Source organism: Natator depressus, chromosome 5, assembly GCF_965152275.1.
Source record: "Natator depressus isolate rNatDep1 chromosome 5, rNatDep2.hap1, whole genome shotgun sequence".
Lineage (NCBI taxonomy): Eukaryota > Metazoa > Chordata > Testudines > Cheloniidae > Natator > Natator depressus.
The window spans coordinates 5,488,980-5,514,775 of NC_134238.1; the positions used below are offsets into that span (position 1 = coordinate 5,488,980).

Genomic DNA, 25,796 nt, shown 5'->3' on the forward strand with positions numbered 1-25,796 from the left:
CTGGCTTGATCAGAGATGGAACCTCTGTGCACTACTGCAGTACAAACAAGGAGTGATTACTGGCCCTACACACCTTGTAGGGTTGGGCTCTATGGGTTTATTTTGGCAAAATGCTCACAAACTTGCGTTGGTAGACCATAGACACCAAGCTTTTTAAATATGAAACCAAAAATAAATGGTTCTTATGTGGCTGAGGATCCCCACTGTGGTCAGTGACTTCGGCCTGGAGTCTGTGAACTGAGCCTCACTGGGAGACAAAAGCTTTACGTAGACACAGGTGTCTGCGTGGATCTGATTGCAGGATTGGGGTTTAATTTTATGTAAGAGGTACAACTAAAGAATAACAAATGTGTCTTGTTTTTCTGGACTGTGTTCTTGTAACTGCCGTATGAGGCTTGGGGAATCCTCTTCCCGAGTCCAAGTTGATCTTGGGTTTTAATAAACTGTGGTAAAGCTTTAATTTAAGTTTTATTTTTTGAACCAGGTCAGGGACAGCGTGCAGTTCCAAGGATTCTCTATAAAACAGTGGCTTTTGTTTAATCCTTCCTGCTCCTCTTACTCATCTAAATGGCAGCGTGGGAGCTGGCAGCCAACTTCTGCAGAGAATAGGAAACCAAGAGGGGCGAGGGAAAGAGACTTTAAGTGCAAAATAATAATGTTAATGACACCTCAGAATGGAGATGTAAAGCATGGGAATTGGTTCCTGTGACAACTGCAGCTCCAGCAGCCCTAGAGCATGTGTGTTGTTTTCTGTGCTCTGTGTCTGTGCTCTCAAGTTCTACATAAGTGTATCCTAGTTATTTCTGACTTCACTGCTAGTAAGGACTTCCGGATTTGTGTGTGTGCGCAAGGGGGCATCTGTGATCCCTTAGGCTTTATATGGGGTCATGTTAACTTGTGGCATCCATGTCTGTGAATTTCCAACTCTTGTACGTTTCCTACCTCAGTTCGTGGTGTTTTATGGATGCTGTGCATTTTTCAAGGGGTCTGCTAATTTGGGGCACTTTCACTGTGGGTGCCTACCTTGAGACGAGCAAGGCCAGATATTTCCGAGGTTCTGAGCACCAGTGCAACTGCCGATGACTCTCGATGAAGGTGTCCCTCCCCCCTCTTGTTTGGGGGGAGGGATAGGTCAGTGGTTTGAGCATTGGCCTGCTAAACCCAGGGATGTGAGTTCAATCTTTGAGGGGGCCATTTAGGGATCTGGGGCAAAAATTGGAGATTGGTCCTGCTTTGAGCAGGGGGTTGGACTAGATGACCTCCTGAGGTCCCTTCCAACCCTGATATTCTATGATTCTATGAATGCTCAGAACCTCTGAAACTGGGCCTCTGGAGTTGCCGAGAATTAGAAGCTGCTTTTAAAATGGCTTTTTTTTTTTAGGTTTACGCTTAACTTCCTTTTCGGTTTGGGTGGGGCGTATAGGGGAAAAAAATGGCTGAAGGTGCTGAGACACTTCCTGGACTGCTCACTGCCAGGTCGGAGCCAGCCTTTGCTGGATCGCTGAAGGGCCTTCTGCGTGAGGGGCTGTCCATTTCCCTGCCATGGTTTGTCGTTGTGCTCCCCATCTACTTTGATGTTAGAGCTGGTGGGGGTGAGAATTAAAAGGGAATAAAAAACCATTTTTTTTAAATACCGGGTGTAGCGAGATCAAGACTCACTGGTGCGGTGCCTCCTGCTGGGAATTAGCTCTTTTCCGGCTTACGGAGCACCCTCTGCAGGCCGGTGTCTTGCCTGCCACTGGCCCCGTGTCCCTCACGAACCCCAGTGCCCTTTACCTCGGGGTCCTGCCCCCAGCAGTACCCCCACACTCTGGGTCTCCCCTCCCTGGGGAACCGACAACCCTCTAGACCTACCTTGCCTCAGTGGCTACTGCCATTCATCATGTAGCCCCTGCTCACTGGGGCAGGCTGCAGTCTGTAATGGCTACTCATCACTGGCAAGGGGGTTGGACCAGCTGCCTCTGCCTGTCTCCGGGCTGCACCTCTGCAGCCCCAGTACCTTTCCTTAGGCCTTGCACAAGGCCTGCAGCCTGGGGGTTTACCAGGCTGGCGCTCTCCAGCTCCCTTTGCCCTTCCCCAGCACTGCTCCACTTCGGGTACCTCGCTCCCAGGCAGCTAGCCCTTCCCACTTCAGGGCTAGAGTGAGAGACCTCCAGCTTCTGGCCCACAGCCCTCTTATCAGGGCCAGCTGGGCCCTAATTGAGCTGGCCACAGCTGTGGTCAGCTATTCAGTCAGCTTCCCCGAGCTGTTCTTAATCCTTTCCCCTGCTGCAGCCCTCTCCCAGGGCTGCTTTTAACTCCTTTTCTGCTGGAGTGGGGCAGGTGCCCCACTACACCGAGGAATTTGTAATCTCCTTTGCCCGTGAGAAATAGCTCGAGTATTCTTGTTGAAATTTTTGCATGTGCGCATACACACACACACACACACACTCTCACTCTCACACTCTGTGTGTGTGTTCCATGGGGCAGAAGCCAAGCCTGGAATGCTCCAGCCTGAGCAGTGGAAACTTCAGAAAGTCATGTTTAATGTGGGACAGCTCGGGCAGCTGGGACTCCAGCTATCACTAGTGCTCCAGCTGTAATCCCCTTGTGCACACACCCTCTTATTTCCCCCCTACCCCCAACGGCTGGTTGTGTTACTCCATCGGCCCATGTTGCTGCAGAGGAAGGTGGAGGTGTTCCATGGAGCCAGCAATTGGCAGGGCTTCTAGCAGCTTGGGTGAGGCCCTGCATTCCACTGGGTCAGGGATTGACAGCTTTCTTCCCCGGTTAGCCTGGGCCCTTCTTACGGGGGAGTTTGGCTCTTCGTGTGTCTTGGCATCTCTCCCTGTTGAACTTGGTGGAAAGTTGCCTAGAATAACTCAGGAGCCACCTTTGTTGGCTGCTGTTTTGTTTCCATGAGGAGGTTGCCTCTAGCTTGGGTTGGCTTTTATATTAAATTACTCAGCTGGACAGAAAAGGCATCTGGAAGCAGGACATGGGGAAGGAGGTGGGCATGGGCAGTGCCCGTGAAGCTTGCCTTGTCTTTCCAGGGTGGGACTCTGGCGCTGCTGAGGGCAGCATGCAGGGTAGGGATGTGTGGATCCAGCCCGGTTGGCTCCTGAGCCCCTCAGGCCGGGCACGAGGGCAGAGCTTTTTCTAAACTCGTAAGTCTGTGACTGAAAGCGGTGTGGTTTCCAGAATGGCTGCCCAAGGGGGCTCTGACCTGCTGGGCCATCTAGCTGCAGTCCTAGGACCCTACTAAGAGGGACTGCAGCTGAAAGAAAGCACCAGCCATTGCCTTGCCCCCTCTCTGCTTCCTCATCTGCTTCTCTCTCATGTAACCCCTCTCCCCCCTTGCCTCCTTCCCCTGCCATCCTGACTCTCTTTGGCTGCCCCCGGCTCCATGCCAGATCTGCTCCGGCCCCTGCTTCTGAGGCTGGTTCCCTGAGTGAGGCACGCGATGGCGCCCTGTCCTGACAGGAGGCAGGACAAGCCCTATATGTGGGCTAGCAAGGAGGCAGGGAAAACCATTTGTATTAAGACCATAGGAGCCATTGGAAGTGGGGATAAGGGTGGAGAGAGGGGGAGGCTATGCTGCCATCACCACGTCATCACCGTGTCTTATTCAGAAGCACTGTCGTTTTACTGCTGAACAGTTAAATGATACTTTTTGCATGTCACCTGTTCACTCCGGGCACTGGGGAGGTGTTCGTGACACCAGCTCTGTAACTTCCCTTCTGTGTGATGCTGAGCAAGTCACTTCCCCTCTGTGTGATGCTGTTTCCCCTGCTGCTCTTTGCCTGTCTTGCCTATGTAGATTGTAACGAATAATAACAGAGCAACGTACAAACAGGAATTAAGTCTTTCAAAACGTGAAAGAGGTTTTTGTCCCCTTCTACAGGTGATTAAACAGAGGCACAGAAAGATGCACTCACTTGCCCAGTGCGTCATTGGCAGGGCTGGACCCGTCAATTCTCTGCTCTAACCAATGGGTCATATCGACCTGTGAAGGTCAACAGGCAGGAACCACAAAGACTTCAGAGCAGAGAAGTTTTTCATAGTAGCTAGAGAAGAACAAATTCCTGAGCCCACAAATCTGTCAAGAAACAGCTGCGCTGACCTGGTTTATATTCTTGGGTGGGTTGGCAGTGCCGAGCAAATCAAACTGGGATATGAAATCCAGACTTCCAGAGGTGCTGGGAAGTGTATTAGTTTTAAAACAAAGAAGTTGACCAGCTGCCATTAGAACGGAGCTAACAACAACTCGGAAAGTCTGCGTCTTTCCCAGACTGTGCAATGCTGGTGCCTCTATTCCATTCCCAGCAGTTCCAGTGTGATGAATGATAAGTAAAAGATTAACTTCCACTGCGGGAAATGCCTGCACTGTTCATGGATACAGAGAGAGTATGAAGGGGGGGGGCCTATATTTTTGAAACCCCCTGTTTTGCTTAACAGGCCTCAGCCAGATTAAAAATCCATAGCTGAGATTTTTCAAAGCAATTTAGGGAATGTAGAGAAACTCACCATAAATACCAGTGGAAGAAATGTGCCTGAAGCCCTGAGACAGTTTTGAAAATCGCAATCTGTGTGTTAAAGGAAAATAAAACCTCAGGAAAACTGTCTCCTCTGCCAATGTTAGAAGTAACATCTTAGGATATTTAAGTTGAGTCAAATGTATTTTTGACACTAGTACCTCACTTTTTCCATTTCTCTCAGTTTGGGCAATGAAAATAGACTAGTTTGTTTCACCTTTGTGTCTAATAAGTTTCTAGTCAACTTTCCTTTTTGGGGTCTCATTCAGTGCTCTTATGTTTGGGTTGGAAACACTGCAAGAGGAAGGTTTGTTTTTTGTTTTTAAATACCCTCTTTGTTAAGAACATAAGAACGGCCCTACTGGGTCAGAACAAGGGTCCATCTAGCCCAGTATCCCGTCTTCTGACGGTGGCCAGTGCCAGGTGCCCCAGAGGGGATGAACAGAACAGGTCATCATCATGTGATCCATCCCCTGTCACTCATTAGTTGTTAAACTTAAAAAAAAACAAAACAAAACATTTCTGTTGGTCTTTGGTGTTGTGAAAACTCATTTTAATAAGGACTCTTTGGGGCCAGTTGGAATTGGCAGTTTCCTTAAGAACATAAGAATGGCCCTACTGGGTCAGACCAAAGATCCATCCAGCCCAGTATCCTGTCTGCTGACAGCGGCCAATGGTGCCCCAGAGGGAGCGAACCTAACAGGCAATGATCAAGTGATATATAAGTAATATATAGTCTTATTTAGTCAATCTTTATCTAGCTGCCAATTCAGTTTTCTTTTCACTATAGCAGTGGCATGGAAATTCTTTCTGATGCTGGGAATAAGTATATCCGTCGTGCAAAGGCTTGAGCAAAATGACCCCCATTAAGCAATGTTTGTGGCTCAGCAAAGCACCAAGTGACGTGGGGACATCTGGAAGGTGCTGTAAAGAAGCTGCAAATAAACATGTTGGCAAGATGTTACTAGCTAACAAAAAAACATTGATCCCAGATTAAATTCTTGCTCTGCTGGTCAAAAGAGGGAAAGTAAAAGCACCCGGATTGACAACAGGAAAAGAATAGCAAAGATTTAATACAATGATAAAGGATAAATGCAGATTAACGACGTTTGAATGGCTGAATGAGAAATGCAATGAAACTGAACAATTGGATGAAGATAAAGTAAGATGCATTAGAAGATACGGGTCTTTAATTACAAAAGAAAGGTGATCAGTATGATCCTTAAGGACATAAATGGACAATGTTTGACAGACCCTAAAGATAAGAATGAGAGATAGTGAGAATATATCAAGGAATTATATAGTGGCGATGGGCCTGAAAAAACCAAGTGCACCAGTAATGGATAAAGAAATCATGGAAGCAGTAAAAAGACTTCAGAATGGAAAAACACTAGGATGTGATGGAATATTGGCTGAATTATTAAAAACTACAGGCAGTGAAGGCTTGAAAGCCCTGCCAGAGGTTATGAAAGATGTGTTTGAGATGGGGAAAAACTGCCAGAAGATTTTACAACCTCATTGTTTATCCACATCCCCCAAAAGAACAATGCTATGGACTGTAAAGACTACAGAATAATCAGCATGGTATCACAGGCCTCTAAGATACTCCTGTGAGTTGTTCAAGACTGAATACAAGGAAAGAGTGATAAGTCAGTGAACAACAATACAGCTTCAAATGTGGAAAGGACACGATAAACACCATTATGAACTTGAAACACATATTAGAAAGATCAGCTGAAATGGGGAAACCAGTCTACTTGTGTTCCATTGAGTTCCAAAAAGCATTTGACAGAATCTGTCACTACAAATAGCTCATTATATTAAGATCTGTAGGGATTGATGGAAATGAATGCTGAGTAATAAAACAATGATGCTGGAGTCAGAAGAGGTTTGTAATGGGAGATGGAAATGGAAATCTAATGGAGATTCAGAGGAGTGAGAGAAGGTTGTATAATGTCCCCAACTTTATTCAACATTTTTAGCGAGTGTTTTATGAAATTAATTGAGAAACAGAAAAGGGTATTAAGATGAATGGAAAATGGGTTAATAACATTTGCTATGGAGATTGACACAGTGCTGTTGGCTGATTCAGAATGTCTGATGAAGTTCGTGGAGATGATAAATGAATGTAGCAGGGGAGTATAGTCTAGAGCAGGGGTTCTCAATCTTTTTTCTTTCTGAGGCCCTCTCCAACATGCTATTAAAAACTCCATGGCCCACCTGTGTCCCAATAACTGGTTTTCTGCATGTAAAAACCAGAACTGGTGTTAGGGGGTAGCAAGCAGGACAATTGCCTGGGGCCTCATGCCACAGTGGCCCCCACAGAGCTATATTGCTTAGGCTTAGGCTTCAGCCTTAGGTGGCGGAGCTCAGGGCCCGGGCGTCAGCCCCATGCAGCAGGGCTTCGGCTTTCTGCCCTGGGCCCCAGCGAGTCTAATGCTGGCCCTGCTTGGCAGCCCCCACAAAACCTGCTCGCGGCTCCCCAGCGGGGCCTTGGACCCCTGTTTGAGAACCACTGGTCTAGAGTTGAGTGGGACAACATAAGAATGGCCATACAGGGTCAGACCAAAGGTGCATCTAGCCCAGTATCCTGTCTTCCGACAATGGCCAATGCCAGGTGCCCCAGAGGGAATGAACAGAACAGGGAATCATCAAGTGATCCATCCCGTTGCCCATTCCCAGCTTCTGGCAAATAGAGGCTAGGGACACCATCCCTGCCCATCCTGGCTAATATCCATTGATGGACTTATCCTCCATGAACTGATCTAGTTCTTTTTTGAACCCTGTTAGTCTTGGCCTTCACAACATCTTCCGGCGAGGAGTTCCACAGCTTGACTGTGCATTGTGTGAAGTAATACTTCCTTTGTTTTGTTTTAAGCCTGCTGCCTATTAATTTCATTGGGTGACCCCTAGTTCTTGTGTTATGAGAAGGAGTAAATAACACTTCATTATTTATTTTCTCCCACGAGTAATGATTTTATAGACCTCAATTATATCCCTCCTTAGTCATCTTTTTTCCAAGCTGAAAAGTCCCAGTCTTATTAATCTCTCCTCATATGGCAGACACTACATACCCCTAATCATTTTTGTTGCCCTTTTGTGAACCTTTTCCAATTCCAATGCATCTTTTTTGAGATGGGGCGACCACATCTGCACGCAGTATTCAAGATGTGGGTGTATCATGGATTTATATAGAGGCAATATGATATTTTCTGTCTTCTTATCGCTCCCTTTCCTAATGATTCCCAACATGCTGTTAGCTTTTTTGACTGCCGCTGCACATTGAGTGGATGTTTTCAGAGAACCATCCACAATGACTCCAAGATCTCTTTCTTGAGTGGTAACAGCTAATTTAGACCCCATCATTTTATATCTGTAGTTGGAATTATGTTTTTGAATGTGCATTACTTTGGATTTATTAACATTGAATTTCATCTGCCATTTTGTTGCCCAGTCACCCAGTTTTGAGATATCCTTTTGTAGGTCTTTGCAGTCTGCCTGGGAGTTAACTATCTTGAGTAGTTTTATGTCATCTGCAAATTTTGCCACCTCACTGTTTGTTTACCCCTTTTCTAGATCATTTATGAATATGTTGAATAGGACTGGGCCCAGTACGGACCCCTGGAGGACACCACTATTTACCTCTCTCCATTCTGAAATCTAACCATTTATTCCTACCCTTTGTATCCTATTTTTTTAACCAGTTACCAGTCTGTGAGAGGACCTTCCCTCTTATTCCATGACTGCTTACTTTGCTTAATAGCCTTTGGTGAGGGACCTTGTAGAAGACTTTCTGAAAAACTAAATACACCTTATCTACTGGATCCCTCTTGTCCACATGCTTATTGACCCCCTCAAAGAATTCTAGACAAGACATAAACTACGGTGTTATGCAAGGATCCTGGGAAAACATGCAATATTCCAGTGAATGACACAGCTGTACAGCAAGTGAGAAACTATTACTACTTAGGAACCATTATTACAGAAGATGGAAGATTGGATACTAAAGTTAGCACAAGCATAATAAGAGCAAAAGAGACATCCTGGAAGAATAAACATCTGAGAAGAGACAAAAATCTGAAGACTAAAGTCTGACTCTTAGAAACCTACTTTTGGTCTGTGTTAAATTATGACTGTGAAACATGGACATTCAAACAATCAAGAATCAAGAAGATACAATCCTTTGATGTATGGTGTTATAGAAGAATTCTGAAAATATCATGGATAGATGGCACAATCAATGAAAAAGTATTGGAGGTGATTGGAAATCAGCAAACTCTAGTTAGAGATCTTATGGAAAAGGAGATTTGATTTGAAGGGTACATTTTTAAGGGGTTTTAGTGGGTGGTGTATATTTATGGGCACTGGAAGGAAAGTTTAATGGCAGAAGAACATGAGGCAGAAAAAGAGAAGATTGTGGATGGATGATGTAGTATCCTGGGTGATCAAAAGGGCTACTTATCCACAAAGAGATTAGCACAATGGGCTACTCTGGTTGCAAACTTCCAGTAACAGAGAAGCCAAGCAACAGGAGCAGGGCAGCCGTACCAAAAGGCAGAGCCAGAGTGCGGCTAATCCCTCTCATCAGACTAACGGCTTGTCTGCCCACCAGAGTTGAACCTGTTTCGACTAAAGGTGTGATGTTGTACGATGTTAAACGTGCAACTTTTTGTGTAGAGTGGCCTAAATTAGATTCCTTTACTTTGGACACTGGCTGGAAGGGGTCTGGCAGTACCTGAAAATTAGCTCTATGTGGTTGATCTGACTCTCAGACCAAAACTTCAGCAGCATGTTGGAGGATACAGCAGAGAGGTAAGGGAAGCTGTGGCTAGTGAAAGGAGCTGGTGGGACTGGGTTCCCTGTGGCTGGGCGTTAACATCACAATGCCCCAACCAGGGGGCTTGGCATTCGTGGGTTCCCTAATTGGCAGTTTCAACAGGGTAGTTGAGGATCTCATGGGCTATGAAAATGGAACTCTCCTCTCTGTCTCAGAGGTGGTCGCTCCAGACCTGAGTCACCTTAGCAGGGCAGCGCGGGAGACGCTTGCTTTTATACCGTCGGAGCTGTAACGTTCTCTGGGGAGATCAGAGGACACGGTTTCCAGGGCCGTGGAGAAAAAACGCCTTGTAAAATGCAGCTGCGAGCTGTGCCCTCCTCAGCTGAACCAGAAGGGATGGAATGCGGAGCAGGGACTGGCTGCTGTCACCAGGCCACGCTGCACCCTGACCGTTCTCATGTTTTTGAGACACTGGGGGCTGCAGTTCAGACAGGTCGTGGGGCTGAGCACCACGTTCTCTGTCCATGCCCCAGAACTCTGCCTTGGGCTGCGCAGGGCAGCGGGACCCCTGGGCCCTGTTCTCTAGACAGGACTACCCGCCAGGCTCTTACCTTCCTTCTCCCTAAGGGCAGAGCAGGCCGAATGGAGCAAGCTGAAGGCCCGGAGGCCCTCCATCTGCAAAGGGACCTTGGCAGATGCTCTGCGGCAGCTTCCCCCAGGGGAAGAGGCTCAGTCTGAATAACTCTTTTGCCTGGTCCTGCAGACTAGGCTACGGTGCTGCTAAGAATTACAGGCTGTCCAATTGTTACCCTCCACAAAGCCTGGCTGCTGACCAGCCTCTAAGCCCCACACGTAATTTTAGCCCAAACCTTCCTGGGTGGCGTTCCCTCAACCCACGCGTTTCTGTGCTGATGATGGGCCTGTGGTTGGCGACGTCATTTATTCCACAGATGAGCTGCTTTTTCCATTTTAATACAGCGGCGGCCAAATCCCCACATCTCCTCTCTGTCCAAATATTTATCTCTCCGGCATCGCTCCACTCTGTTAATAATAAACTCGTCCCCTCGTCCGCCTGTGCATGATCGAAGACTCGGCTGTCCTCTGAGGGACTGGCTGCAGCACTGGGGTGGTGGAAGGCCGGAGATGGAATCCTCACGTCCCCTGGCGCAGTGGCTCGGGGGTTCTGCGGGAGGCGGCTGTCTCATTGTGTTACAGAGCCCTAGAGATGCCCTTCAGCTTAGTTCAGCTCCCTATGCCCTCTGCAGGGAGCCTGTTGATGCTGGGAGTCCGCACCACTCTACATCCTCTTTGTCTCCCTAGCCAATGTCACCCTTGACCTCCATGATCTTTAGGTGCCTCCTTACTGCACCCCTGAAGGTCCCTGACATTGGGAGAGGGACAATCAGTTTTCTGTCTCCTGGGCCGTACCCTCGTCTCACACACTAAGGAAGCCCCGTGGGTCCACCAGCCTCCCAGCCAGGATGGGAGAGGATATGCTTGGTCTCTAAGAAGGCCGCTGTCAGATCTTCTGGCCAGGGCTGCCTGAGGGTCTGGGACTCCCATACTCCTCTCCTCTGAGCTAGTGGTATTGTTGATCAGCATTGCTCCCAGCTTCAGTGGGCCGGGGAGTGAGAAGCAGAGCCCAGCTCGCCCCTCCCCACCACCTGGCCAGAACATACTGGCTAGGTCTCTCAGCAGGCCAGGGAGCCCAGATATGTGTGGAAAGCAGCCGCCCTCTCTCCTGCACCAATCATCCAATGTGACCAGATTGCGACCAGCTCTTCTCAAACTGTGTGTGGGTGAGAGAGTTCTTACTGCACGACAGCAGCTGGGCAGTGCATTTTATTCCCTTCCTCATGGCTGGCTTCAAGTGGCCTTGCCACAGAGAGAAAATCCCAGGCTGATGAGAGGAGGGAGGCAGCATTGAGCATGGTTCCAGGAATCCTGTTTTTTGATTGTTTCCTGTTCCCTCTGTTTGAACTTGGCACAAACTTCTCGTTCCCTTTTCAGAGAGGAAGCTGAAGCACGCAACCCACCAGAAATCAATGCATTTAGGATGCTTCGTTTTCTTCCATGGCCTGCTGACGCATAATCTAACATCCTTTCCATTCCCCCTCCCTTTAATCTGTCATGACTCTCACAGACATGCCCTGAGCAAGTAGTGCAGAAGTGTTCTACACCGAGAGAGACCCCGACTTAACTTCACATGCTGTTTGTGACACTGGTTTTAAATCCTTTCGTCAGCGTATCCACGTGTTGCTTGACTTTGCTGGAGGGTTTTCCTGTCCCCTGCTGCACCCATTAGTGAGGGCTGCTCTGTTTCCACCGTAATGTGAATCTGATTCATAGGGAAAGTTCGTTTGCAGTGACATGCACGTAGTTACTCTACTGCATGCCACTGACCCGGGTGGTGTAACCACAATATGTTGCTCTTAGGATCTTTCATTCTGAGGCTGTCAAAACGCTTTATGGGGTAGATGCAATTAACCTGACTTCCCAGATGGGGAAGCCAAGGCAAGGAGAGAATAAGGGTGTGTCTACACAACAACTAGACACCCACTGCTGGCCCATGCCAACTTGGGCTCATGGGGCTGTTTCATTGCAGTGTGGACTTCAGGGGTCGGGCTGGAGCCTGGGCTCTAGGACCCCACAAGGTGGGAAGGTCCCAGAGTTCAGCTTGTCTACACAGCAATGAAACAGCCCCGCAGCCTGGACCCCCTGAGCCCGAGTGGGCTGGCACAGCCAGCCGCGGGTTTTTCTTTGCTGTGTAGACGTGCCCTCGGTGACTTGTCCATGGTCTCGTAGCAAGTCAGTGGCTGGGCTGCGAGTAGGGCCCAGAAATCCTGACTCCTTCCTGCTTCAGTCACTAGATCAAGCTCCCAGGCCTCTACTCTTAACTAGGGATGTAAAATGTTAACTGATAAGCCTCAGTCTTATCAGTAATGTATTCAATTAACATTTAAACTCCGCTATGGTCCCAGGACTCCTGGCAGCTGGGACCTGGGGTGTGCTGGGGGCTGGCAGGGGAGCCCCACGTAGAACATGGGGATGCTGCAGCAACCCCCCTGCTCTCCTACTTCCCCGCCTCTGTTGTGAACTCCTTAGCAGTTAAACGTTGAACTGATACAACAGGGGTCAGCAACCCAACCTTTGGCACACTTGCCAGTTTTTAATGGCACGCTGCTGTCTGCCGGACCTGGGCAGACAGCAGCGTGCCACTAAAAATCCTGCCCAGCCCGGCGGCCTGCTCCTTTCCGCCCTCCCGCCCACCGCGCTCTCCTTGCAGGGCAGGCAAGCTTCCCCCTCCCCCCGCCTCTTCCCCCAGCGTGCTGGGTTCCTGCCCCTCCTCCTCTCCCTCCCTGCGGCTACGAGCGGGAGAGATAAAAGCGGAGCCGCAGCGCGCTCTCTGCTCCGGGGACCTTGGGGAAGGGGGTGGAATCGGGGCATATCCTCTCCAGCCCCCTGCCGTGAGCCGCTCAGATCAGCATTTTAATTTAATTTTAAATGAAGCTTCTTAAACATTTTGAAAACCTTGTTTACATACGACAATAGTTTAGTTATATAATATATAGACTTAGCGAGAGAGACCTTCTAAAAAACGTTAAAATGTATGACTGGCACGCGAAACCTTAAATTAAAGTGAATAAACGAAGACTCAGCACACCATTTCTGAAAAGTTGCCGACCCCTGCGATACAATTTTAATAGTTTAAACAGTAAGTTTTTAAAACGCTATTTGCATCTCTAACTCTAACCACTTGGGTTGATTAAAAAACCCTTTCAGCAGAGGCACTGAAACAGATGCTGGCCCGGAATGGGACATTGAAGAGTTAATGATGCCAGGAACTTGGTGGGGGATGGTTCCCTCCTCCGGGATACCTGGGCATAAGATCCAAGGCTCCTACACTGTATCCTGCATATTGCAAGCAGTGTTACCTCTGTCTTCCTCTCTTCCCCTTCTGCAGATGGTCTTCCGCCCACCTCTGGATTTCTATGACATCCTTATCCACCTGAATGCCAAGCAGATCCCCAGGCACCTGGAGGGCGTGGACCGACCGGCGAAGTCATTCAGCCGGGGAATGCTGAAGAGTGATGCTCCGGTCAAGACACTCGTTTTCCCAGTGGTGGGTTATGATCCAGTGCAGTGCTATCTCCAGGAGCTGAGGGTAAGTGTGGCGGTGAGCCTCCGGGATGCATGTGGGTGTCTTGTGTGCAGATTGCTTTCACTGCAGGAAATGGATACTGGAGTCTCTCCATCTTCTGCACATAGTGATTGCATCCCTGGTCCACGGGAGTGGGGATGTCAGCTGGTGAAAGAATTGCCATAGCAGATAGCACCTGGAGCCCTGCGTAGGGACCTCACAATCCCAGTGTAAATGATGGCTCTAACAGTGTCTTCCTGGTTCAGTTAATTTAATGTTTCTGGCCCCCTAACCTGGCCGTGCTGGAGCAGTGGGATCACTGCAGAGAGCTCTCTTCGGGTGCCTGATAGAAAAGAGGAGTACAGGGTGCGGGAGGGATGAGTGGCTCACAGGACTGATCATGGGAGATGGCTGTGTCCACATCTAGGTGATGCTGCACATGATGGCTGTTGGGTAGCCTGTGTGACATGAGTCTGGATGCTGCAGGTGTCCACAACATGGAAACCACTACAGCTGGCACTAATTGGCCCCGTGGTCGTCTCAGCAGGGAAGCTAAGGATTGAATCGGCCGTGGGAACTGAAGTCCTTATTCGCTCATGGAGGGTGGTCTCTCCAGGGTTGGATTCAGGCACGGTAACGAGGGGAAGCCTGCTCTGTGGATAAACAGAGGATATCCGTGCAGCACGTTTCACCAGTGCATGCTGGCAAAGGCCTTATCACCCTACCTGTGTCAGTCACCCAGTGGGCACGTGGCAGCAGCTTTAGCAGCATTCAATCTGGGCAGCAGATGCTTTGCAGGCATGCAGCCCTGTCTCGTCAGCTGCTGTGCGAGGAGCACTGTGGTTTCGGAACGGCCTGTGAATGGCTTCCAGCTTTGCATGGAAGATCATGGTGCAGAATGCGATTAGCAGGAGACTGGTGTCACACCTGGCAATGGAGACTGGCCCAGAGGCACAGTAATGTTCATAGATCCATCCCTAGTACAAGACACGGTGATCCCAGCTGAGGGTGGTTTTCCTCCTCAAAGACCAGATGGATGGGAAGATGGACCCCCTTCTTAAGGAAGGACTTTGAAACCTCTTCTGCGTATCCAGGGGGTAGGCTCTTTGGGGAAATCCCTCTCCTGGTGTCTGGAAGTCAAGAGACTCATAGGGCCCCAAGATTTCGGAGTTGTCACCGCAGTTCTCTCCAGGCGATGTCAGTCTCAGAGAAAGGGGAGCTCATTCAAAGAACAGATTCATACAACGGCATGGGTGGAGAAGGAGCTTTGACATAGCATTAACTGGCTTGAGCTCAGAGCAGTTAGCTATCCCTACTAGCACTAGGCGCAGAGTTGAGCAACAGAGATGTTCTAACGATGTCCGAGCACGGCTAAAGTAGCTTTTGTCAGCAAACAAGGAGGCACCAGGTCCACAGCCATGTTACGAGAAACCAGCCTGTTATGTTCATGGGCAGAAAAGAACCCTCTGTCCCTTTCTGAGCTCTCGGCATAAGAGGATAGTTAAACACCGAGCAGACAGGAGAGAGCCAGAGAAGTGGAGTCTTCACCCAGAGATCTTGGACTCAATACTCAGAGCCCTCGGTCACCCATTTGCTTCCCAGTTTAATGCAGAGATTCCCACTTTCTGCCCCCAGGTGAAGGGTTCACTGACCTATAGCCATGCATGCACGCTTTCTGTGGCTGGAAGGGCTGCTGCTGTCTGCCTTTCCACGATTTGCAGTGCTCCCCAACACAGTTCAGAGGATACAAAGCAGAGGGCAGAGGTAATTCTGGTGGCCCTGCTTTGGATGTGGAGAGCCTGGGCTTCAAATTTGGTGCAGCAGGCAGAATATCCTTTGTTTCTCCTACGCTGATGGAATCTTCTATGACGAGGACTGATCCTCCACCCCGACCCAGGGAAGTTGAATCTAGTTTCTTTGTATTTGTGAGGTTCCAGCTAAAACAAAAAAGGATATTCAGAGCCCCTAAGAGGCATGCTCTTAGCATCCAGAAAAAGCTCAACAAATAAGGCATAAGAAGGATTTGGTCCAGATCTGAGACCCAGTGTAAAGAATTGCAGATAGATCCTATCAAGGCTAAGGTGAAACATGTTTTGGAATTCCTGAACGAAGGTCTCACATTGGTCTTTAAACCTCAAATGTTAACATTTCAAGTGACTGCAACCTCCGTATCTTCCAGACAACAGGAAAACACGGGATCATGTTCCCCCAAGATCTTTTAGAGCAGTATCTCATGTCAACCCTACTCCAATTTGCAGGATTCCCCCTTGGTACCTAAACTTAGTGCTAAATGGCTTACTAAGAACCCTTTGAACCTCTGTGATAAATGTCCTTATTTCCTTAAAAGTGGTTTTGCTCGTAGCTCTCACATAGCACTCACTTCTGGAAGAAGAGTTTCAGAACTGGGAGTCTCATCAGTAGAACCACAGCTCTGCACCTTCCATCAGGACAGAGTTTTAAGAAGCAATACAGCTTTCATGTCCAAGGTAAATTCAGTATTCCAGAGGACGCAAGAGAGTCCTTCCCATCTTTCTGTCCACATCCTACTGAAAATCTTTGGCATACCCTGGATGTTAGGAGAGAGTTGAAGATCTACATCAAAGATACAAAAGAGTTCAGAAAATCACTGACTCCTTTTGTTTTATTCCATCCATTGATGTTCGGGTGGATAAAATGGTGCAAAACAGAAGTTTACAAGGCCAGAAACTCAGAGCTCCCCCAGTGGCCACCTCCTGGACTGAAAGATCTTGTGGACTTTCTTCATAGTGTGCATAAGTTTACAGAGTATTACAAGCTTCTCAAAGGCAGCATTTGAGCAAAGGATTCTGCACGCTGTGGTTCCACAAATTAAGAGTCTATTTACTCAGCTGCGTAGAGTTTCGTTATATCATACCCTCCCTGACTGCAGACTGCTCCTGGACAGCCTACCGTAAGGGGTCTGTGGATCTTCTGTGTGCAGAAGAAAAAGAAAAACCTTCCTTCTGGTGGGCAGGTCCACAGACCCCGTACAGTGAGTCTTCTCATGTTACGGTTTGCCGAGCGTCAGAACCAGAACTCTCAGGGCAGGGTGGGAGTGGCCAGCCCTTTGAAGATCCTGGTAGGTCTGAGATGCTTCCATGCACTGAATTCTCTAAGGATTAACTAAGAGTAATTGAACATAGTGAAATTCAGAAATTTTCATATGAACATTTCCTACTGCAAAGCAACTTTTATTTCTGCCTTAAAGCAAGGGTGGGCAAATGTACATGCTCATACGTTGTGAGAGGAGGAAAAAAATAGACTTCTGGGGATGAAGAAGGTTTTTTGTCCTGGATATGATGGAATCTGTGGACCCTTCCCTCTAGAAGAAAGGAAATGTTTCTATTCTGAATAAAGGCCCCTCTGACGGGTGAATCTGGCAAGTGGCTTTAGGAAATTCTCTGTCACATTGCAAAACAAGTCGGTGAGTCGTACTAGACGGGAAGATGTCGGTGTGTGCATGTACACATACTCGCCCATATTTTGGAACAATTTTTCTCCCACATTCTCTCTGAGGTTAACCTCGGCTAAGAGGATTTTATTAGTCACTTGTGCTCTTCATTCTCCACCGTTTGCAACACCCTTCTCGAAATTGCAGAACACTGTCTCCCTACAAATTCTGTGGAGCAATCTTCCAAAGAAAGGAGTGAAAATTCAGTCACGTGCGACATTTGCAAGACAAGACAGTGCACCAGTAAACAATACTAGACGGAACAGTTCTTCCTTTGTCAGGGAGATGGCCCAGTGGGGCTCTTCTGCCTCTATCTTGTGCGATTCGCTGACTCCTTTGGCAACCTTTTATTTAATGCAGCCCAAAGAACGTGGCTGCTTTCCTTCTGTGGTTGGAACACGCGGAACAGTATGTCGGCAGGCCCACGCAAATCTCTGGGAACCCACCCATTGGTTTTTAGTGTGTTGCACAAAAATGGTAGCTTTTCTGTTTGTCCTTTTTTTTTTTTTTTTTTTCCAAATTTCTTGGTGACTTTCAATCTCTATGGGCAAATTCCAATCCTGGTGTAATTTTCCCTCTATAATGCCATTGGATACCGAAACAATTCCCTGGCTGGCTGCCTAGACGGTGTCACTGGCTCTTCTCACTGACCCTGGGAAAACAAGTTCCTGATATGCTCCTGAGCCTCAGAGTGCCAGTCAAGAGAGTGATTATCCCGGCAGGGAGGCCTGCAGAGTGCAAATGGCAAGTGCTTTTAGGTAGGATCTCAAGCAAATAGCTACAGTTTAATTTTAATTAGGATTTAGAGGCAGGTTGTTAACGAGAGCATTTAGCGTGTTCAAAGCCCTGAACAAAAACCTTTAATTAGTATATGTATTATTTGTGCTGTAGTAGTGTGGATGTGCTGGGCTCTTTCCGAAGACCAAGTGAGAGACAGACCCTTCTCCAGCGAGCTCCCGGTCTGAAGGCAGGCATGATGCAATCAATGAGCGAGAGCAGCAGCCGGGAAGCAAGAGGAGGAGGGGGGGGAATGAGGATTAGAAAAACAAGGTCACACAGTTTTAAATCATCCTTCATGCACTACTACCCCTTCTCCAGAAAATCCGCCCCCTCCACAGTCCGGCCTCCCTTCCCCGTTCTTGAGATCAGAGGCTCCCAGGTCATGGAAGACCAACATTTTGGTTCCCTAAAATCATTTAACTGAGAGCTTTTCATGGACTTGTAAAGCCAAACTGCAGGGGAAACTTTTTTTTTTAATTACCCCCTTCCCCCCTCAGTGTTTGCAACCTCAGAATTACAGCGCTTGGCTAGAGCATGAGAGGCAGTCAGGGAAGCCGACCCCCTTTGCGTTCACACTCCATGTTTAGTGAGACACAAGTACTCTACAAACAGCACAGAGGCTGCAAATAATAAATTAGACCTTTTAAGGCTGTAATTTTTCAAGTAGCTGAACAAGGCGGCTTTCTGACTCTCCACCCAACTGTTTTCTGATTTCAGGTGGTGGTAGTAACGCAGGTTCAGAGATCTGCCCTTCAATAAGGTTTTTGACCAGACACTGTCCCTTTTAATGTCTGTGCTGGCCTTTGTTACCCAGGGGAAAGGTGCTATATATGTACAGAGCAATAACTTTACTGGGAAATAATCCGTCTCAGTGCTGTATCATGTGAAGGCTAATGGCTGTCGTCCAGCCAGACACGCCTGTGTAGCACCTCCAAGCCCTGCACATCGGCATCGGTGTGTTACTCTGGAGAACTCACCCCTTAGAATAACCAGGGCTTTTTCCAGATTGTCAGAGACCTTATTCCCTTTTATGAGGGATGGCTTTCCCTGGCTTGAAACATACACACACAGCACAGTCAACGTGTGCTTAAATGTATTCCCTTAACGGGCTCATCCCCAGTGGTGAGCTGGAACCGGTTGTTAAATTTAGAAGCGGGACAACCGGTTCTAAAAGGGCTTCTAAGGGCTTCTAAATTTAACAACCAGCCAAAAGTGGTGCCTTAGGCACCGACTCCGTGGGTGCTCCGGGGCTGGAGCACCCACGGGGAAAATTTGGTGGGTGTAGAGCACCCACTGGCAGCTCCCCGCCCCATGCCCGGCCCCAGATCACCTCCGCTCTGCTTCCTCCCCTGAACGTGCCGCCCCGCTCTGCTTCTCCGCCCTCCAACCCCTCGATTTCCCACGAATCAGCTGTTCGCGCGGGAAGCCGGGGCGGGCTGAGAAGCAGGCGGCAGCTTCCCGCTCAGGCCCAGGGAGGCGGAGGTGAGCTGGGGTGAGGGGGCGCGAGGAGGGCCGCCCGCGCCGCAGCAGGTAACCCGGGGGAGGTGCGCAGGGGAACTGCTCCCCGCCTCAGCTCACCTCCACCACCCTGGGCCTGAGTGCGAAGCAGCCGCCTGCTTCTCTGCCCTCCCCGGCTTCCCGCGTGAACAGCTGATTCGTGGGAAGCCGGGTGGGGTGGGAGGGGGCGGAGAAGTGGGGCAGCGCGTTCAGGGGAGGAGGTGGAGGTGAGGTGAGCTGGGTCCGGGCGCAGGGCGGGGAGCTGCCGGTGGGGGCTCTGCACCCACCAAATTTTCCCCGTGGGGGCTCTGCACCCACCAAATTTTCCCCGTGGGGGCTCCAGCCCCGGAGCACCCACGGAGTCGGCGCCTAAGGCGCCATTTTTTATGTGATCAGTGGGGGGAGTGGCTGCTCCCCGTGCTCCCCCCCAGCTACGCTGCCCCACCCCTAGGAGCCAGAGGGACCTGCCGGATGCTTCCTGGGAGTTGCCCCAGGTAAGCACTGCTGGGACTCCCCACCTCGCCCCCTGGCAGGTGCCTCTGGCTCTTAGGAGTAGGGTGGGCACCCACTACGGTGGCCCACGAGACCCTCCTGCCCGGTTCTGGGGGTAGTCAGGGGACAGGGGAGGGGGGTGGATGGGACAGGGGTCCGGGGAGCATCAAGGAATGTGCGGGGGTTGGATGGGGCAGGGGGCGGGGGGGCCATGACCCCCCTCATGGGGTGAGGAGGGAACCGGTTGTTAAGATTTTGGCAGCTCATCACTGCTTGTCCCCCTTTGCTGGTGTGAGCCTTTCATCCGAGAGGAATTTGGTATCAACCTACCTCTGAACATTCTAGATTTGCCCACGTCTAGGAACGTGTGGGCGGGTAATTTTGTTTGGGAGGCACTGATTTTAAAACTGGTTTGGCAAGATGTCCCCTGACTAGCCTAGCCTGAATGAACGCCCTGTTGATGGGATGAGCTGGCGGGTATCAGTCCATTTCCATCCCAGCAAGCCAAGCACGTCACCCTCTGCTTTGAATCCCTCCTTTCGGCACCACTTCGGATTTACAGCCCTGCCTTTCAGGCCTGATGACTCTGCCACTCCTCTTTTATCCTCTCTTGCCTCTTAAGACGCCCCTGTCCTCACCCACTCAGCTCCAGTGCCAAGGATGCCAACCTGGTTCACCTGCTCCTTCCACACTGATGTGTTCTTTCTTCCGTGCCCGCCCCTGCACAGACAAGATCCTTTCTGAGATGGCTGGCAAGGCTGCTACTCATTAAGAGCCACTTCTACTGTGATGTGTACAAGGATATCAGAGCAGTGGCAGCAGCTGAGTAGAGGGGCACTTAGGAAAGTTTATATGCAAGCACCCACCTTGCAGAGGACCCCACTATTAGCCGCTTGATGGCTGTCTCAGCAGAGATGTGACTAGGCATGGCGTGGAATTGTTATACTCCTCGAGGGGGGTCTCCTCCTCCTGGGGATGCGGGTTGTGTCATATTGGCAGGGCCGTGGTGGGAAACTTGTACTGCCACTGCCCAAGCTCTAACCGTTCTGTGGAGAAGTGGTGGACTTTAGTCTGCAGAGCTAGCAGAGGAAAGTACAACTCAATCCCTGACTGGAAGCTGAATAACGATGAGTGTAATTAACGACGGGAACAATTTGCCAGCGGTCATGGCGGATTCTCTGTCACTGACCATTTTTAAATCAAGATGGGATGTTTCTGCTGTAGGGATTCGTTTTGGGGCAGTTCTCTGGCCCGTCTTCTATGGGAGGTCAGACTAGATGGGCGACAACGGTCCCTTCTGGCCTTGGAATCTATGAATCTGTTCCTGGCAGCCGCTCCCATGAGTTTGGCCCTAGGAGTTGCTCTAAGTGGATTCAACAAGGTTCAACAAGGTCAAGTGCAGAATCCTGCACTTAGGACGGAAGAATCCCATGCACCACTACATGCTAGGGACCGAATGGCTAGGCAGCAGCTCTGCAGAAAAGGACCTAGGGGTTACAGTGGACGAGAAGCTGGATATGAGTCAACAGTGTGCCCTTGTTGCCAAGAAGGCTAACGACATATTGGGCTGCCTTAGTAGGAGCATTGCCAGCAGATTGAGGGAAATGATTATTCCCCTCTATTTGGCACTGGTGAGGCCACATCTGGAGTATTGTCTAGTTTTGGGCCCCCCACTACAGAAAGGATGTGGACAAATTGGAGAGAGTCCAGTAGAGGGCAACGAAAATGATCAGGGGTCTGGGGCGCATGACTTACAAGGAGAGGCTGAGGGAACTGGGCTTGTTTAGTCTGCAGAAGAAAAGAGTGAGGGGGGATTTGATAGCAGCCTTCAACTACCTTAAGGGGGGCTCCAAAGAGGATGGTGCTCGGCTGTCCTCAGTGGTGGCAAATGACAGAACAAGGAGCAATGGTCTCAGGTTGCAGTGGGGGAGGTCTAGGTTGGATATTCGGAAAAAAGATTTCACTAGGAGAGTGGTGAAGCATTGGAATGGGTTCCCTAGGGAGGTGGTGGAATCTCCATCCTTAGAGGTTTTTAAGGCCCCGGCTTGACAAAGCCCTGGCTGGGATGATTGAGTTGGGGATTGATCCTGCTTTGAGCAGGGGGTTGGACTAGATGACCTCCTGAGGTCTCTTCCAACCCATATCTTCTGTGATTCCTCCCATGGCTATCCCTGTGTCTGAGATCTGATCCCTGTTCCCCAAGTGTCTGGTGGCACGCGTTTGGGTAGACCCACACCTGATGTTGTTTACTAATCTCAGTCGTCCCCCCCCCCCCCCCCCCACGCCTGCCGCACTGGGAGTTGGGTCGTGTGGGCACAGGGCAATCAAGCTGGGGCTATTATCGTGGTTCGTGAGCGTTCCTTCTGAACCCTTGTTCCAGGCAGCCGCCTGAGCAGGCGGTGGGTCATTCACATTGTTGAAGTATTCATTCCATGAGAGCAAGTCCGTGCAGAGCCCCACGTAGTATGACAGCAGTTCTAGTGGCAAACTTTTAAAAGGAAGCTGAATTGTCTAGTTACCGTGACCCCAGGTGCTGTATTGCTGGGAACGAGTCTTTCCTGGTGATTATTTTGCAATTTCAGTGTAGTACTGGCAGCGCACCTGGAGTATTTGTGTGGGAGCTCAGCTGTGGGGGCAGAGGAACTGCGGGAAGGAGCTTCATTAGTGCCCTGGTCTAGCGATTGACGCGCTATGAGTGGGCTTCCCTACCCCACTTTCAAGGGCGACCTGCCGCAGAACGAGACGTCTCTCATCCTGAAGGAGTTAGCCTCACTCAAGCGGAAACTTCATAGCAAGGAAGGCCAGTGCATGGCACACAGGCCAGTTGCAGACCATATGGTTCTGCAAGACGGCCCTGCCTCCGATCCAGGGGAGCATGGCCTGCTGGGAACCGTACTCACTGTGGGCTGCACCTCTCTCTTAAATGTGCAGTCTCCTCTGTTTATGTCCAGCCTAGCGAGAGGGACATAGGACTCTAGTTTAGAGGAGATCTTCTGGGATAGGTTGAAGTCTCTTACTGACCTTTCACCAGGCTCTAAGCGCCTGTTATATTGTCCTTACGTGCAGTGGGACGCAAAAGAGAAACCCTGATCATTGGGGGCTGCTTGCTGGCTGCACTCCTCTTTCCTTCCCTTACGCTGCAGGGAGCTGTTCCATATTGTCGTGGTTTCCCTGGTGTTGCTGCCTCATAGTGACCTTTGTTACTGGCAGAGTCGGTGGCTGGCAGATCCCGCCCCCTCCTGCGTGACGAGCTCCAGTGCCTTGGAGTTGGTATCGTTCTGTTGCAGGATGGGTCGGGGGTTTGCCCTGCGGCCAGCCCCTGGAGGGCAGGTCATTTTAATTGAAGTTGGGATGTGTTGATCCATGGAACAGTTGTAGAATCTGCTTTTCAAGAGGCTTTCGCCGGATCCCGCCTGGCTGTGAGCCAGTGTCCTTGGTGCATCTCCCTCCTGGGGAGCATTACACAGGGTTTGTGACGTGATTTCTGACACCTGAAATGACTCCCTTTCGAATCCTCTTCCAGGAGGCCTTTGGAGACCTGGCCTTGTTCTTCTATGACTCGCATGGCGGGGAGGTGATCGGAGTTTTGTGGAAACCCTCCAGTTTCGCGCCCCAGCCTTTCAAGGTGAGTTTTTGACCCTCTGCTTTTAGTGTCTTGTTTGTTCTGGTGCTGTGGGAAGTTTGGAGGGGATTGTAGTAACACTAGTGTCACCTAGTCTCACAGAGCAGGTCTCAAAATGCTTTACAAAGGCGGGCAGTATCCTCTCATCTGACACTCAGGGAAACTGAGGCACAGAGCGGTGAAGTGACTTGCCCAAGGCCTTCCAGCCAGTGGCCGAATTGGGAACAGAACCCAGATCTCCTGAGTTCCAGTTCAGTGCTCTACCCACTAGGCAATAATACCCCCGAAGACACACATCTTTTGACCAACACTAACACACACACACCCTCCTTAGCTCTCCTGGAGAGTAGGTGAGTGCTTTCTCCATTGACAGGGGAACTGAGGCAAAGAGCCCCATTTTCAAAGGAAGCTTGTGTTTTTGGTTGCCCAGTTTGACACCCAAGGGTCTGATTTTTCAGAAGTGCCATGTGTCTGTAGCTCCCACTGACCAGTAGATGTCCAGGATGGCAGCACTGGGATCCCAAAGATCATGCTGGGTTTGTGCCATGCAGTTTGACGTGCAAAGCTATTTGGGAACAAGAGTGTGGCTTGGAGAGTCCCTGGGGGATGGTAAAGGTGGGTCTGATGCACCAGGTGTGGACGTGAGTCATGCTGCTTTATACGAGGAACTCATCAGACTCAAAGAAACTTGTGATTACTGGCCCACAGTAATCGGCTGTTCTGCCGTCCCTTTCATTCCCTAGGATCAAGTGTAGCTCCTCTCTCTGTGCCTGGGGCACTTGCTGCCCTGCAGTGCTTCTGCTTGGAAATCTAGTCATTCACTGCGATGAAATGAGATGATGCCCTCAAGCCCATGCCTCTCTTTACACATCTGAATAGCTGTTGACTTCAGTGAGATAACTCCATGCCTACAGTAGCTTGCTGGATTGGGTTCTTAACTCCCAGTAACAGATCAAAGCAAAGGCAGCTCAGACACGTTGTCTTTGACCCGTTGACCTTTAAGGCCCCCTCTGTGCATCGGTTTCCTGGGTCCATCCCCACCTCCTAATATCATCAGTGAGTAATTTTCCAGTGTTGAGTGCGCACATATAAGGGGTAATTGTGATTTGGAAATTGCATCATTGCTATATTGATGGGCTGCTTGGTTGTGTATGCTCTGAAGAGGGTGCTTTTGCACCCTTCTGGTTTACACTGTATTTTGCAGCTGACTTGACTGTAACAGGAGCTGTTAAAAGTGACTGTAGTGCTAGCAAAAGGGGACAGGATTGGAGGAGAAGTGGTGAGAGCGAACAGCGGCAGCATTTACTTGTCATGTTGCGCTCACTGCGGAAGGGTAGGCGTGGGTAGGAGTTGCATTAGAGATTTAACTTCTGGAGAAGAATACAGCATTGCTGGGCACAAAATGCAGATGTCAGTTAGCCCAACCCATATGCATGTGTCTTACAGGCATCCAACATGAAAGGAAGAATGATGGCATCTCTAAGCTGTGAGGAGCTAGTCACCGTTCCCAATGTGGAAGCCATTCTAGAAGACTTTGAGATCCTGGGAGAAGGTCTGGTCAGATCAGTGGAGGCACGTACAGAGAAATGGACTATCTAAGACCATCAAGAGCTCTTGTTAGGCTTCCTGTACCATATCTGTAACCCTTTCTGTTTATAAATCTGTTCAGGGGAAGAAAACTCATGAGCAATATCTCTAATCCTGTTAATCTGGTACACCTCTCATTCACAGAAACATTGCACCCCTTGAAAAGGGATAATAATTTCTATAGACATAAGACACCCCCTCTTTATGCCTTCACCAAAATCATCTCAAGGTGAGATGAATTGTTCATAAATGTTCCTATTTTTTCCTCATGGTGAATGTTTATATAAAATGTCCATGTCTCAAATACCTGCTGGGATGTAAAACAGGAAGGGCATTTCCTAGTATAATAAAGAGGTATTTATAATAACTGCTTTTATTTTTGTCACCAATAGCATGTGTCTCATAAGACACACACTCTCTCTCTCTCTCTCTCTAGTTAGTTAGTTAGTTAGTTTGTTAGAGAGCAAGATTATCCAGAGTTGAATCGTGAAAAAAGAGAAATCAGGGGACATGATAAAAGTATATAAAACAATGAATGGGCTAGAGAAGGTAGATCGGGAGCCTCTGTTCTCCTTGTCTTATAGTGCAAGAACAAAGGGACATTCAATGAAGTTAAAAGGTGAAGTATTCAAAATTGGTAAAAAGAAATACTCTTTTTTTTTCATGCAGTGTGTAATTAGACTGTGGAACTCACTGCCACAGGAGGTCATTGAGGCCAAAAACTTAGTGATCGGACACACAACTTTGAATATTCTCAGTACCCATTTAGTTCCTGCTTACAAGCATTCTGGAGGGGATGTTAAACCTAATGGTTCAGGGCTTAAGCCAACCTCTAACTACTTGAGATCAGGATGAGACTTAATATGGAGGCAATTTTTCCCACATCTGCTATTGCAGGGTTCTTGCATCTGAAGCAG

The 25,796-nt window shown here is 49.2% G+C and overlaps 1 protein-coding gene across 2 annotated transcripts in view; it reads left to right on the forward strand.

Annotated features, from left to right (window-relative positions):
• NOL6 (nucleolar protein 6) overlaps positions 1-25,222 on the forward strand; it is a 73,212-nt gene extending 47,990 nt beyond the window's left edge. For both annotated transcript variants that reach the window (XM_074953878.1, XM_074953879.1), the window contains exons 24-26: positions 13,256-13,456; positions 23,194-23,295; positions 24,739-25,222. In XM_074953878.1, the coding sequence (XP_074809979.1) occupies positions 13,256-13,456; positions 23,194-23,295; positions 24,739-24,891 (456 nt within the window). In that variant the 3' untranslated portion in view covers positions 24,892-25,222. The remainder of the gene's footprint in view (positions 1-13,255; positions 13,457-23,193; positions 23,296-24,738) is intronic.
• Positions 25,223-25,796: the final 574 nt, after the last annotated feature.